The sequence below is a fragment of the Scyliorhinus canicula genome, chromosome 2 (assembly GCF_902713615.1).
Source record: "Scyliorhinus canicula chromosome 2, sScyCan1.1, whole genome shotgun sequence".
NCBI lineage: Eukaryota > Metazoa > Chordata > Chondrichthyes > Carcharhiniformes > Scyliorhinidae > Scyliorhinus > Scyliorhinus canicula.
In genome coordinates this window covers 174870194-174886398 of record NC_052147.1, presented here as the reverse complement: position 1 = coordinate 174886398, position 16205 = coordinate 174870194, and the positions used below count along the sequence as shown (strand labels likewise).

The 16205-nt window shown below is 43.0% G+C and overlaps 1 protein-coding gene across 16 annotated transcripts in view; it reads right to left on the bottom strand.

The window, feature by feature from the left end:
- Positions 1 to 16205, bottom strand: part of ankrd44 (ankyrin repeat domain 44) — a 312538-nt gene that overhangs the window by 207732 nt on the left and 88601 nt on the right. For 11 of the 16 annotated variants that reach the window (XR_005459740.1, XM_038789102.1, XM_038789101.1 and 8 more), the window contains exons 2-3: positions 12249 to 12332; positions 11103 to 11162 (exon numbers count right to left, since the gene is read on the bottom strand). The exons of 1 other annotated variant lie outside the window; for it this stretch is intronic. Coding sequence is in view for 14 of the 15 variants with exons in the window: in XM_038789102.1 (XP_038645030.1) it covers positions 11103 to 11162; positions 12249 to 12332 (144 nt within the window). In the remaining variant the exon portion in view is untranslated. The remainder of the gene's footprint in view (positions 1 to 11102; positions 11163 to 12248; positions 12333 to 16205) is intronic. 4 more of the 16 variants (XM_038789092.1, XM_038789096.1, XM_038789104.1 and 1 more) reach the window with 1 other exon arrangement.

Below are 16205 nucleotides of genomic sequence, written 5' to 3'. Positions count from 1 at the left end.
GTTGTTACGGATGCCGGAGGGTGTTTATTATTATTGTTATTATTATTATTGTTCTGTTGATATATATTTTTCAAAGAAATTCCAATAAAAATTTTTTTTATTTTTTTTTAATTATTTCACTAAAAATTCAGACTCCTGATAAACACATACTGACCAATCTGGAACAATACTATATGGACCAATGCTGTTCTGCATTAGGTGATCTTAGTTAAGATCCCTGCTGTGACCTTTTAGCATTGAAAATTCAAACACTTAGGGCGCGATTCTCCGCAAATGCGGAGAGTCGTAAAGGCTGCCGTGAAACTGGCCGCGCCCCCTCCTGGGACCCGATCCCCCCCCCCGGGCGGGGCTAGCAGCGCGGCCCCGTGAAGCACGGCATCGCGGGCTTAGCGACCGTCTCTAAGCCCGCGTGCCAAGCGTCATGGCAGCTGACGCACACGATGATGTCAGCCGCGCATGCGCGGGTTGGATGGCTCCAACCCGCGCATGCGCAGATGACGTCATCGCGCATATGCGTCAAACCCGCGCATGCGCGGGCCGTCATGCCCCTCAGCCGCCCCGCGGACTGATCCTGTGGGGCGGTGGAGGAACAAAGTGCGCGCGGGTATCGGACCCGCTGCCCGCGATCGGTGGGCACCGATCGCAGGCCCATGCCACCCTTGGCACGGCCGTGGTGCGGCCGTGCCAATCGGTGCCATGGTTGTCCGGGACGGCACTTTGCGGCCGTTTTCACGAACGGTGAGAGCAGGTGTGTTTGTGTTCGTGAAAACGGCCGTAAAGGCCTGGGAACTCAGCCCATCGGCCTGGGGAGAATCGCTGTTCGCCGTAAAAAACGGCGAGCAGCGATTCGTGTCGTGGGGCGGCCGTGGGGGGGGGGGGAGAATAGCGGGAGGTCGGGAAAAATGTCGGGAAGGCCCTCCCACTATTCTCCGACCCGTCGTGGGCAGCGGAGAATCGCGCCCTTAGTAATTAGCCAAAAGAACCACGCCAAATAATTTCATGATTTTCAGACAAAACAATCTTTATATAAAGGCAAGCAACACCTTAATACTATGTTTTGTAATTATTCAAGTTGCAAACCCAGTTCTACTTCTGTTTCCCCACAAGAGTTTCCTTATATATTGAGATCTTGAAGGTTCATTCTTATTCCTCTGGAACCAATCCAAAGATTTGCCACAACCCTCTGGAATTCACTTGGTTTTCTCTTCAGTATTCCAACTACTTTTCCGGGTAGAAGATTTCATGGTACTCCATTATCTTTTGGCGACATGACCCAACAGCTGTGAATACCTTGGTTCAAGCTTGAACCTCACAACCTTCTCCAAGTTAACAGCTTATTGCAACGATGAGGTTACTATGGATTTCTTCCCCTAGTTCCAAGCTAGGAAAATCTTCTAGCCACTTTTCCCCTCATGAACTGTTTCCTAATGTGAGCACAAGCTTTCCCCACACCCGCATTCCATGTGATCAACAATAAAATTAGCATTTTCTCTGCTTAAAGTGCAGATTTGCCGAACATATCTCTTTTGTGCCCTTGACTCAAATGAGCTGCAACGGTCTGTTTGTTCCCAAATTGATCAGCTGGGTATCTACTTCTGTGAGCAAACACACCGGGAGAAAAATCAAGGACTTCCCCAACTCCATAGCCCATTTCCATGGCAACACAGCATGCTAAGGATATTCCAAACAAAAATGTAAACCAATTATCTATTACATTCTAAACAACCCCTTTGATTCTATGATTTGTTTGTTCTTTTTTCTCTAATGGAGTTAACTACTTTTTATTGAGGCTTGCAGGTCCCATCAAGGAATTGCCCCTTTTTACATGCTGCCTTTAGTTTATTTTCACCTGGGAACTACATAAATTATTTAAATAATTTATTAAGTGTAGACCTTCTGGCTCAATCACAAACTTAACAGATAGCTCATGCATTGTTTAAGTTTTCTCATTCCCAACCCTGACTTTACTAACTAATCAGAGTTGTGGGCAGCACGGTAGCATGGTGGTTAGCATCAATGCTTCACAGCTCCAGGGTCCCAGGTTCGATTCCCGGCCGGGTCACTGTCTGTGTGGAGTCTGCACGTCCTCCCCGTGTGCGTGGGTTTCCTCCGGGTGCTCCGGTTTCCTCCCACAGTCCAAAGATGTGCGGGTTAGGTGGATTGGCCAGGCTAAATTGCCCTTAGTGTCCTAAAAAATAATGTTAATGGGGGTTGTTGGGTTACTGGTATAGGGTGGATACGTGGGCTTGAGTAGGGTAATCATTGCTCGGCACAACATTGAGGGCCGAAGGGCCTGTTCTGTGCTGTACTGTTCTAATTCTAATTACTTTGAACTGTAACTGTCCTAGGTATGTTTAAATTCTCAATCAGATCCATTGATCTTAAATTTAACACTTAAAATTCCAACAAAAAAAATTATATTTCCAAATCTGAAAGTTTTACCTCAAACAAATTTATTTTGGAATCAGAGCTGCTTTGAACTATTATTGCTACATGTTGTGTTCCTGCTAAGTGAAACTAAAGTTAATGTAAACAAAAAAACTAAATCATACATGCAAAAATAGGGTTAAGCTGAAATTCTGATTTGTTATTCTGATTAAGGAACATTACAGAAAGCTGCCATGGAACATAGAAAATAGGTGCAAGAGTAGGCCATTTGGCAATTCGAGCCTGCTCTGCCATTCATTATGATCTTGGCTGATCATTCAACTCAATAGCCTAATCCAGCCTTCTTCCCAAATCATTTGATTCCCTTCGCCCCAAGTGCTATATCTGTTTCATGAAAACATACAATATTTTAGCCTCAACTACTTTCTGTGGTAACGAATTCCACAGGCTCACCACTCTCTGAGTGAAGAGATTTCTCCTCATCTGTGTCCTAAATGGCCTATCCTGTATCCTCAGACTGTGACCGCTGGTCATGGACATCCCGCACTATTGGGAACATCTTTCTCGCATCTACCCTGTCTAGTTCCGTTATAGGTTTCTATGCAATCCCCCCATTTTTCTGAACTCCAGCGAATATCCTAACTGACTCAATCTCTCCTCATACATCCGTCCTGCCATCTAGAAATTGGTGCAGGTTGGGCAAGTCTTTCTCTTACCAATTAAGAGAGGGAGCAAAAGGAGTGTGTGTGTGTGTGTGTGTGTGTGTGTGTATGTGTGTGGGGGGGGGGGGGGGGGGGGAGGGGGGGGGGACAATTTAGCAGACTGTATGACCCACATCCCAACCCTAATTTCCAATTAAGGATATGATGCATAGCAAGGAGAGTTGAGAATTGGGGTGGGGTGGGAAAATCCATAGGTTTTAGCAATAAATAAGGTAGATCATTCAGACTATCTTTACTCATTAATGATTACAGCCATTTAACCACATTGAACAGGTTCTTGCTTAATCTAATCTTTGTTTCCACTGTTCCATCTTTCAAGATGGCAATTTCAATTATGTTTCTCCTAATGCACTCTTAAATTGACCTATTTACTAGTCTCAGTTTATAAGTCTCCTTATTCTACTGCTATCATACTCAAAATACTACCTAGCAAAGTTCAGGAATTTCTTCTTGGGTCCTGCCAAAAGCTCCCCCAAATCAATTAACTTATCACTTATTTATTTTGCTGAGTGTGAGACTTTACTGTATGGAAATAACTTCCACAATTGGCCATATGATTATAGTATAATTAGCTGTGAATCATTCGGAGGATGTGAAAAGTGCTGCAGAAATGAAAGTTCTTTTTTTCCCCTTGAAGCACTGGAATATAATTATTTTATCTATTTAATGTAACTATCTAAGATACTCTTTGAAGAACAAATTTTCAACACAAAATAGTCCTGGTTCTCCAGCATTATCTCTTTGCCCAATCTTAAAACACTAAAATTACCAAAAATTATTAAGCCTTCACTACAGTTTTAATTATCACAGATTTTGATTCAATGGATCAAAATGAAATGTCCCCAACATCTCAAGTTAAATCACAGAAAAAGAAAACATTTTACATTTATTCATGGAATGATACATCACACCTGGATGGTGTCTTGCTTCAAGTAGAAACATAAGAACTAGAAGCAGGAGTAAGTCATTCTGCTCAAATCTGATTTGCCATTTAAGATCATGGTTGATCCTTGACCCCCAATTCCATTTTCCTCTCAATCCCCATATTCTTCTATTCCCCTCCAGTGCAAAAATCAATTCATCTCAGTTTTAAATATACTCAACAACTGAGCTTTCGCAGCCCTCTGGGATACAGAATTCCAAAATTTTACACCCCTCTGAACGAAGAAATCTTTCCTTAGCTGAAATGCAGCCCCTATCCAGAATTATGCTCCATAATTTTAGACTCCCCAACCAGGAGAAATAGCCTCCAGCATCTAATCTGTCAAACCCACTCAGAACCTCATGTCTTCACGAGATTACCTATCATTCTTCTAAATTCCAGAGTACGAATTTTAGGTTAGATATGATTGAGGTATTCAAAATCATGAGAATTCTGATAGAATAGATGGGGAGAACCTGTTCCCTTTAATGGAACGATCAAGAAACAGGGATCACAGATTTAAGGCAATTGGCAAAAGAAACGTTGGCGACATGAGGAAAACTTATTTGACACAGCGAGTGGTTAGGATCTGGAATTCACAGCCCGAGAGTGTGAGGCAGGTTCAAGATGGAATTAGATTATCTAAAAAGGAAGAATGTACAGGGCTACAGGGAGAAGGTGGGGGACTGATACGAGGAGAATGGTTCCTTCAGAGTCAGCATTGATGTAATGGACCAAATAACCTTCTTCTGTGCTGTACCTTTTCTGTGATTCTATTCTCTCAGCCCATTCTATTCAATACAGGTGTATCACCTCATAGGAAAACCCTCATCTTATGAATCATTCTATTGACCTTTTATTAAATTATGTCTAAGGTAAGTGTATCCCTAATTCGGTACAGAGATCAAAACTTTTCAGAGTATTCCACGTGCAGTCTCACCAAAGCATTGTACAATTGTAGCAAAACTTCCTCATTTCCCAACTCCCTTGCATTAAAGGCTGATAAAACAATCGCCTTCCTAATTGTTTGCTGTGTCTGAACATCAACTTTGTGGTTCTTGTGTAAGGTATGCAAATTCCTGTGAACACCAACATTTAATACTTTCAGTATTGTTTAAAAGTATACATTTTGTCAAAGATTTTCATCATGCACTGATTAGGACAATCATGTTACCAGAGTCCACTTAATGATGATAATAATCTTTATTGTCACAAGTAGACTTACATTAACACTGCAATGAAGTTACTGTGAAAAGCCCCTGCTCGCCACATTCCGGCGCCTGTTCGGGTACACGGAAAGAGAATTCAGAATTAAGGGCCGCACGGTAGCACAGTGGTCAGCACTGTTTCTTTATAGTGCCAGGAGCCCTGGTTCGATTCCTGCTTGGGTCACTTGACTCTGTGTGGAGTCTGCACACTCTGCGTGTCTGCTTGCGTTTCCTCCGGGTTCCTCCCACATGTCCCGAAAGACGTGCTTGTTAGGTGAATTGGACATCCTGAATTCTCCCTTAATGTACCCGAACAGGCGCCGGAGTGTGGCGACTAGGAGATTTTCACAGTAACTTCATTGCAGTGTTAATGTAAGCCTACTTGTGACACTAATAAAAAATTATGATTATGAATGTCCAAATTAATAACAGCACATCTTTCGGGACTTGCGGGAGGAAACCGGAGCACCCGGAAGAAACCCATGCAAACACAGGGAGAACGTGCAGACTCTGCACAGTGACCCAAGCCAGGAATCGAACCTGGGACTCTGGCACGGTGAAGCAACAGTGCTAACTACTGTGCTATCATGCCGCCCACTTGTCAACCAGTCATTCTCTTCATCTCATACAGTATAAAGTTGTTGTTTCCCTAATATTGGTATTCTTAAAATTGTCCTGATGAGTGCAAGACGAAAAACTATGACAAAATGAATTTTTCCAGTTTTTCCCAACCAAACCACAATTTAATCGTATCTCATCATTTAAAATTTCTGTTTTTCTCCTCTTAATGCTGCAAATACATTTCATCTTCCAGCCCATTCCCTTAATCTGCCAATATCCCTTTGCAAACTGTGTACTCCTTTCAGCTTACATTCCCACTACATATTTGCAACAAATATGTATGCATTACGCTCAGTCCCTTTATTTAAGACATTAATACAAATTGTAAATAACTGATGCCCCAGCACTGATCCTTGCAGCAAGTCACTAATCACAACCTGTTAACCCATCAATTATCTGCTTTTCCTCTTGTTTTTTTGTCCTTTAACTAATCCAAATCCATACTAACATAGTATCCTTGTCCCCAGGAGCTTTCATCATGTACGACCTTCCATGTGGCACCTTATCCAAAATCTTTTGAAAATCCTAATATACTACATTCACTGGTTTTCCCTTTTTCCAGCCTGCTCGTTACGTGCTCAAAAAGATTTGTCAGACAAGATTTCTCTTTCATAAAACCACATTAACCTTGCCTAATCATATCATGATTTTCTAAGTACCTTCTACCATTTCCTTAATAATGGATTCCAGCATTTTCCTAATAACAGATGTCAGGTTAACTGGCCTGTAATTGTCCATTTTTCCTCCCTCTTTTATTGAAGGGGAGGCATGATGGCACAGTAGTTAGCACTTGGTTACTGTCTGTGTGGAGTTTGCACATTCTCCATTCTCCCAGTGTTTGCGTGGGTTTCCTCCCACAGTCCAAAGATGTGCAAGTTAGGTGAATTGGCCATCTAAATTTCCCCTTCATGCCCAAAAGCTTAGGTGGGGTTACGGGTATAGGGTGGAGGAATGGGCCGAGGTAAAGTGCTCTTTCAGAGGGTCGGTGCAGATCTGATGCGGCGAATTGCCTGCTTCAGCACTGCAAGGATTCTATGAATCACGGCAGCACAGCTCCAGGGTCCCAGGTTCGATTCCCGGCTTGGGTCACTCTCTGTATGGAGTCTGCACGTTCTCCCTGTGTCTATGTGGGTTTCCTCCGTGTTCTCCGGTTTTGTCCCACAGCTCCCGAAAGACATGCTGTTAGGTGGATTGGATATTCTGAATTCTCCCTCTTAGCCTGTAAAGGATTCACATAGATGTTTGTGATTGGTTTTCTTTTTACATACTTGTCAAAGCTCTGAGAAACTGTTTTTATATTGCTGCCTAATTTCCATTCATATTCTATTCTCTACCTCTAAAAATGCGTTGGTTCCTAAAACACTCCAAATCATCAGGCTTACTACTTTTACTAATATTATAATTATCTTTAAAACTATCGATGAATCTCTTCTCATGTGAAACATTTATTTCTCAATGGAATGTAGATTAGTTGTGAACTATGTGTCTTGCTTTATTCCAGTTCACTATTCTGGTTATGTATGTCATTTTAAAATTCAATGCAAAATGCTCTCATGTTACAAGCACTCATTCCCAGGGATCACTTGCTATGAAATTACTAATTAACCCTGCCCTCCTTGCACAAAATAAGATCTAAAATAGCTTTATCGATGATTTTTGTAAAAGCTCATCTGGTTCACTAACCTAATTTCCCGAAGGAAATCTGCTGTCTTTATCTGGTCTGATCTACTTGTGATTCCAGACCCACAGCAATGTGATTGAATCCGAACTGGCCAAGCAATGCTCAGTTTAACGACAATTAGGGATTGGAAACAAATGCTGACCGTGCCACATCCCATGAATGAATAAAGAAAAATAAATCATTGGGTTTCTGCTTATTAATGTGGACTGTGGCTCCCCAAACTCCCTCAACAAAACTTCCTCATTGTACCAATGTCATTGGTTCCTATGTAGACCACAACAACTGGAAACACCCCAGTCACTCCAAGTTCTTCTCGAACTGTGAGGAAATAATAATAATAATCTTTTATTGTCACAAGTATGAAGTTACTGTGAAAATCCCCAAGCCCCAAATGCCCTAGGAGGCAGCACAGCAACACAGTGGTCAGCACTGCTGCCTCACAGCGCCAGGGACCCGGGTTCAATACCGGCCTTGGGTAATTGTCTGTGTGGAGTTTGTACGTTCTCCTGGTGTCTACGTGGGTTTCCTCCAGGCGCTCCGGTTTCCATCTAAAACCTAAAGATGTACGGGGGTAGGTGGATTGGCCATGCTAAACTGCCCCTTAGTGCCCAGGGATGTGAAGATTAGGTTATGGGGTTGCAGGGATAGGGTGGGACATGGATCAGTGCATTGTTGGGAAAACAAAGCTAGTTTTATGGGTCAGGGATTTTTAAAAAAAATAATTAATAATCACTTATCGTCACAAGTAGGCTTCAATGAAGTTACTGTGAAAAGCCCCTAGTCGCTACATTCCGGCGTCTGTTCGGGGAGGTCGGTACGGGAATTGAACCCGCGCTGCTGGCCTTGTTCTGCATTACAAGCCAGCTGTTTAGCCCACTGTGTATTTATGCTTACATTGGTAAACATTAGAAATAAGATTTGATTTTAAGTGGGTTTAATTTAATGTTTATGTGCTTGGAAGAGTTAGATTCAAAGGTATTTCTGGTGTGGGGCTAGTTAAGTTCTACTGTGTTTCTATTGCGCTTAAGGTGGGTTAAGGTGTGAAGAGTAAATAGAAGTTAGTCGGAGCTTAGCAACAGGAGTCCACTTTCCACAGGGAAGGGCTTTACTTTGTTCTTAATTTTAACTGCAAGTCAGAGTAGATGGAGACAGGACGCTGGGGAATGAATAACTCTAAACTCTGCGAGAAGTGGGACAGGGCAAGAGAGCTGCAAAGATGCAAGCTTCTGAAGAAACAAGATACAATCTGTTACCAATTCACAACGGAGCCGCCAATAATGTTGCCTTTAACTGGATACCGATATGATAGTTATTAATGATGATATTGCTTTTCAGAATCGCCAGGTATCAAATGATACCACCACAAGGTTTTACCGGATATCGATCAAAGACCAAACAACCAGTTAGTTAGTTAAAATTCAATGATAATTTATTTACACACAAGAATTACTTTGACTTGCAACATAAAACACCACAAGCTAAATTACACCTAACACTATAACAACCTGTATTAACTTCAGGCACCCGGCTTTATGCAGAGGAACAAGGCCTTTGTTCGGATCTTGCGTGGCTGGGTCTGGAGAAATGACTTGGTTTCTGCTGGCTCATCCGTCTGGTAGCGATCGTTGGTCTTGAACTTGCCTTCTGGTTGTGATGCTACAATTGGTTTTAGGTGTAGGTCGGGGCCAAGAGAGTCAGAGCGCCGGGGCCAAGAAACATTGAACACATGGCAGTGTCTCTCTTTATCCTTCTGGGGTTTCGCGCTCTTTTGGGCGGTCCTCAACTTTGGACTCAATAATTCGGCAGGCTTCAATTACTGCGTTCGATTTTGGCCAATAAAGGTGCAGGTGCCTTGATGGCGGGGCGTGTCCTAAGCAGTCATTGACCTTGGCAAAGGGAGTGGCGACGATGAGTCTGTTTCTGTATCTGTTACCCGAGTACAGGTCTTTTGTTCTGGGAAAATGGGCCATTAGAATGGAAAGTAGCTGGGGGTTTTGATAGCGTCTAGTTATCGGAGTTGCCAATACACATAAGCTCTGAGCATCTGAGTCCTGGGTTGACCAAATTTCTCATGGTCCTTTGCAGGTGACCATATTTCCCAGGATCCTTTGTAAGTAGCCATCCCAGATGGCTACAAATCCAGACAATTGGGACAGAAAGAATGTTTAAGACACCTGGGGCTAGATACTCCGTTTGGGAAACTATGTTCTCCCTCTGGAGCTGAATCGCTTCTGTTTCACGCTGGTGCTTGGAGCAACACCCAGAAGCAATTCAGTATTCCTTGCCATGCAAACCTATGCGTGGCAGAGATTACAAGGGATTCTGTCACCAATCACGCTAACGGGTTATCATTTTGAGCGGGCAGCCCCATAGCAAGGTCCAATGGCTGCCTCCTCCCCCCCCCCCCCCCCCCCCCCACCGACCCCACCAACACCGCAACGCAAATCCTGACACCGCCCACAACACAGAATTGCTGGGTCCCCCTCCCCCACAGAACCCACATACAAGGGTGACCCAACTCCCACCACCGACCCCCCACATAACAGGTAACCTTTGCCATAATAGTGAACCGCCTCACACTACCAATAACCCTGCCTGGAAGGTAAAGCAGTCCAGGCAGAAACAGTGAAAAGAATTACTGCTTTTTCACGCACCTGTTCCTTACATCTGCTGTCTCAGATAGAAGTCTAGAAATCAGCAGATGTAACTTAATAGAAAGCCAAAACTACATCACAAGGTTCTAAGCCCCCTCAGATCCATTGAGCTACATGGTGTCTATCCATTCACTTCAAAGTGAAATAGCTTTTAGTAGCCTGTTATTGACAGCATCCAGATGTCTTTGATTATTTATTTTTATTTTCCTTCACTCTTGAATGGATCTCAAGTAGCCTGCTGTGAATCTAACTGCAATGTGTATAAACAACTTGGAGTCAAGTGCTTTCACTTCTTTTTCTCAGCAGAAAGAACTTAACTGTTTTTGATTTGGTCATGAGCTGTCAATCATAGCTAGATGTTTATAAACTGAAATGAGTGTCTCTGATGCGGGGCTCTGGTGTGGGGGGGGGGGGGGGGGGGGGGGGGGGGGGGGGGGTTGGAGTGCCCAGGATTTGAATTGTGGGGGTAGGGAGGGCCTGATGGACCTTAGGGGCACCTAGCTTAAATTCTTATACCCTTGGTCCACCGCGAGGTCCACCACGTCAGGGCCACGGTGGCAAATACCTGTACCAATCCACGCCCACGTGAATCCCAGCCCAGAGGTGTGGAAAATCCAGTGCCCAGCCTGTTAAAAATGGTCCTTTTGACCTAGTTGCATCTTCCCACTAGCGCGGGACGTGATCCTCAAGGCCGACGCCACCGGGGGACCAAAGCCTATCCCGTTTTTTCCCTAATACTGGATTCTCCACCGCATCGGGAAACAGGGACCAAGGTATTGTTCAGAAGAATTCAAGGAAGAGAAACAATGTGTTCACCTGAGGAAGGAGCAGTTCTCAGAAAGCTAGTGTTTGAAACAAACATGTTGGACTTTAACCTGGTGTTGTAAGACTTCTTACTGTGCTCACCTCAGTCCAATGCCGGCATTTCCACATCAATGTGTTCTGAGTTAGAGACGATTGCAGTAACTAGATTTAAAGTGGGACAGCAGACTTCAGAGGCAGATAAAACAACTGTTGTACTTTTAATACAGTCTGGGAATCGAGTTAAAGCAATTGTGAGTAATTTGCACAGCAGTCAAGAGAAAGAAATCCTAAAGTGGCTGGTGTAAAATCCTGGACTGGATTTGCTGTTAAAAGTGGATAGGAAGCTTTGTTTTAAAGTGTCATTTGGAAAACTTGGTCTGGATTTCAGAATGCAAACCTCCAAAATAAAGCATTAGTATAATGAGAGGATTTTAAAGTGTGTTTTTTGGAAATGGAGTGTGGAAACTCTCATGTGACATTATGGGGGAGGTGAGGAGTGCTTATGAATGCTGTTCGAGGAGAGGGTTCAACTTTGCTGTGATGCCTCCCATATTGAAATGGCCTGCCAACACACTGCTCAGGCTTAAACATTTATATCAGTTGGTCAAGGCAGCAGAGTGTAATTTTTGCCATGAAACACACAAGCAAGAAATCAATACTTCTAAAATTGGCTAGAAAAGCTAAAGGAGGAGAAAAAGACTGCATATTAAAATTAAACTACTGAACGTGAATTTTCAAATTAATCTAGCATATTTAACCTTTTCAACAAATTCCCAGTGAGGGAAATTGAGTTTACTGCCTCGGGTAAGACAAAACATTACATGCAAATAAATTGTGTGCATTGTGGCCTGTGTATAATGTTAACCTATATAGTGATAATGATAAATAGGTTAATTCATTCAACATACTTGTTACAGGACTATCTGTACATCATTGTAAATTAGATTTCAAACAGCAAATCGCCTACAATATAGAGATAAATGTATTTTCAATGTTATTTATTCAAGTATTTGATAAACTATTCTTGGAATGAATGATAAATGTCAGCCAAATATAACCATTGAGAAACCCCTGACCTTGCCAACATGTGCTCAGGCATAAAATTGTACAACATTTGTCTCTGATGTCCGGGTAGTTAAAGTTCATCAGCACTCATGATCCCGATTTATGGATCCAATTCTATGAACTATTCAGGAAATAAATATGTTTTCTGGAAATAGGTTTGCCAAAAATGTAACAGTGACCTACCAAAGCATTGACATCTTCAGTTTTATAAATCAACATCCGCACTTCATCAGGATCCCCATTAAATATTGCCTGGACCAACCGAGGCTAGGAAAGAGAGAAAATAAATGTTTTCTTCTATTTGGTAATTTTATATAATTTATAAAACATGTACACAAGTTCAAATAAATCAAATATTTGTAATCAAGAGCTCAGAAAATTACACCACAGAATTGTGCTGCATTAAACTGAAATGACATGTCCCAAACTCCAGGATAGCTGCTTGATAATGCCTCCTTCTTTTCAATTATAGTACATTAAAAGGTGCCTCAATAGTTCAAAAAAAAACGAATAAATGCCAATAAATACTCCAAAATTCATTGATGTGAAACCAAAATAGTAAAGATAAATAATCAAAGCAGAATAATCAATTATAATATAAAATAAAATAAAATAAAATGCTAGAAATGCTCAGGCAAGCCAGCATCCATGGAGAAACAGGGTCAATATTGATCTGAAATAGCAAATCCTCTCTCCACAACTGCTGCCCAACCTGCTGAAAATTTCCAGGACATCTTTGCTTTCCTTTCAGATTTGTGGTACTGGAATTATTTTGCTTCAGACCACTCAGATAAAGATACAGTGTCTCAAAATCAGCAACCTCAGAACCAAAGCTATGCCAAATTTCACATCTTGCCAGATTTTGGGTCAGACGGTTCAGGCCATGGACGGTTCACGTCCAGCAGGTCAGATGGGGTCAATAGTCGCTTGGATCACGGAATAGATTTGCGGCAAAGGGGATTACTAGTCAGGAACCACCCGGTGCCATGATGAATTATCCCGCTAAAATTGATGTTGCATAGCACATTCTTTCTTTAAAATATTTTTATTACAGACATTTTTCATTAAACGACAAAGGTACAATACGTGAATAACAGAATCAAGAATCATCAATCCCATTAAACCCAACAGTTCAACGTATAACTAAAAATACTAATAAACCCCCCCCCCCCCCCACCCCAACAGCTGATGGTGACAAACTCTGTAAAAAAAAAAAGAAATTAATGGCTGCCATCTCAAGTACCACCCATCACCGACCCTCTAATAATGTACTTGACCTTCTTTAGGTTTAGGAACTCCATTAGGTCACCCAACCAGGCCGAGGCACTGGATGGAGGAAGAGATCACATCCCAGCAGAACGTGCCTCCAGGCTATCTACGAGGCAAAGGCAAATACATCAGTCTTCACCCCCATCTGCAGCACCGGTGAGTCAGAAACCTCAAAAGTGGCCACCAGCGAACAACGCTCTCGCTCGATATCAAGGATTCCTGACATGGTGCTAAAGACCCAGAAACTTACATGTTTAGAATTCGCCATCTCCCGAGAACAATGTTCAAACCTATCCTCCAACCCCGAGAAAAAAGAATCATTCACTTCTTGGTCAGATGCGCCCTGTGCACAACCTTGAACTGAATCAAGCTGAGCCCAGCAGAAAGAGGTTGAGTTGACCCTGTGAAGGGCCTCACGCCACATCCCCTATCAAAAACCACTCAGCTCACCCTTCCACATCTTCTTCACCTCATCCAACAGAGTTTGCTCTGCCAACAGGATCTGCCCATAAATGTCTGAAATCTTTCCTTCATCCACCTCGGCCAGAGATAATACCCAATTAAGGAGGAAGGGTGAAGGTGCCACAGGAAAAGAAGAAATCTCCTTGCCCAAGAAATTACACACCTGGAACTACCTGAATAAATCAGACCTCGGGAGTTGAAATTTATCCAACAGCTCCTCAAATCGGACAAATCTACCCTCCACAAACAGGTCCCCAAACCTCTCCAGCCCCTCCTTCCCCCATGACCTGAACTTTGATTCGAAACCCGCTGGCACAAAGAAACGATTCCTACAAACAGGGGCTGATAACGACATGGAGCCGAGCTTAAAATGTTGTCTGAACCACCTCCAAATCCTCTGAGTGGACACCATGACCAGACTTGAGGTAGATTTTGCAGGGGAAGTGAGGCAGTTACCAAGACCCCAAGCTAGAACCAGTACAAGTGCTCACGTCCATCTGCCCCCATATGGAATTCTGATCCTTGAGCCACTCCAGTACTTTTTCAATATTAGCTGCCCAATATTAAAATAACAAATTAGGTAAGGCTAAGCCACCCATCTGTCTCTTTCTCTCTAAAGAAATGCACTACAAGGCATCGGGGTCTTGCCCGCCCAAATGAAGGAAGCTATCATAGAGTCATAGAGGTTTACAGCATGGAAACAGGCCCTTCGGCCCACCTTGTCCATGCCGCCCAGTTTTTACCACTAAGCTAGTACCAATTGCCTGCATTTGGCCCATATCCCTCTATACCCTCTATGCTTTTTAAAAGACAAAATTGCACCAGCCCCAGCCCACACCTTGTTCTTGATGATTAGCAAAGAACTATTTGGGGATAAAAATGGGGCGACACTGAAAAAGAAATAAAAACCTCGGAAGGACATTCATTTTAACCATCTGAACCCTGCCAGCCAACAGTGGGAGGTCATCCCACTTCTGCAATTCAGTTCTAACCCCCATTAATCAGACTAGCATAATTTAAATTAGCAAGGCCTAATCATGGGCTACGCGTATACCCAGATGACAAAAGCTAAATCTGGCAAGGGGAAAAGGCAACATTCCAAGGTTAGCTCCCCTCCCTGGAGAATATTTGCTCTTATCCAAATTCAACTGAAATCCTGAAAATGAGCTGAAGCTTCTGAGTAGCTTCATTATCTCATTCATGATAGAGACTGGGTCCATGGTAAAAAGAAGCAGATCATCTGCATACAATCACACCCTATACTCCCTCCCTCCCTGCTTTATCCACCTCCACTTCATGGAAGTTCTTTTTAAAATATTTTTGTTTGAAAATTTTAATTCATAACATGTAAAATTTGTTTGAATGGCTTTAATATTTTGTATGATTACCAAACAAATGCCCAACATAATCCTATCCATCCTAATCTAGCCTCGTACAAAGATTATCCCCTTCCAACCCCACCCCCGCATAGCCCCTCACAAATAAAGCCTTACCAAACTGGCCAATTACCCCCTTCCCCTCCCCAACAGCTGATGATAACCAGCTCCTTAAAAAAAGTAATAAACGGCTGCCACCTTGAGTAAAACCCATCTACCATCTCTTTCATTACATAAAGTGGGTTCTTTTCAGGGGTGGAGGATAGTTGTGAGAAATATTCTAGGGGGCTGGCGAACCATACGCACATGTTTTGGTCTTGATTTTTGGGTCGCCTTTATTGAAATATCAAGGATTCTGGGGGTTAGGGTGGAGCCATGCCCGATGGTGACCACCTTTGGAGTTTCAGACTTGCCAGAGTTGCACGAAGGGAAGAAGGCGGATGCCTTGGCCTGATAATAATCTTTATAATTATCATCTTTATTGTCACAAGTAGGCTGACATTAACACTGCAATGAGGTTACTGTGAAAAGCCCTTAGTCGCCACATTCCAGTGCCGGTTCGGGTACACGAACAGCACATCTTTCAGGACTTGTGGGAGGAAACCGGAGGGAACCTATGCAGTCGCAGGGAGAATGTGCAGACTCCGCACAGACAGTGACCCAAGCCGGTCACTGGGACCCTGGCGCTGTGAAGCAACAGTGATAACCACTCCAAATTAGAGACTCCAAATTACAAATTAAAGAGATGGAGCTGCAGGAAACAGACATAAAACAAAGTGGGCTTGCAAAAGTGCCATGAAAATCAGATGAAACCACCAAAGGGTTGTGACTCCTTACTATGGGGCCCACTGAGGCAGTGGCATTCTGTTGGAGTGGCTGAATACCTGTATGTGTGTGTATGGAAGGTGAAGCTTGAATACACACGATCCAGGGAAGGAACATCAAAAGGAGAGGTCGAAACACTGGAGGTAAATCTGCTAACAGTTTAGTTTTCCCCAAAGAAGTCGATAAACGGCCGCCACCTCCAGAAGAA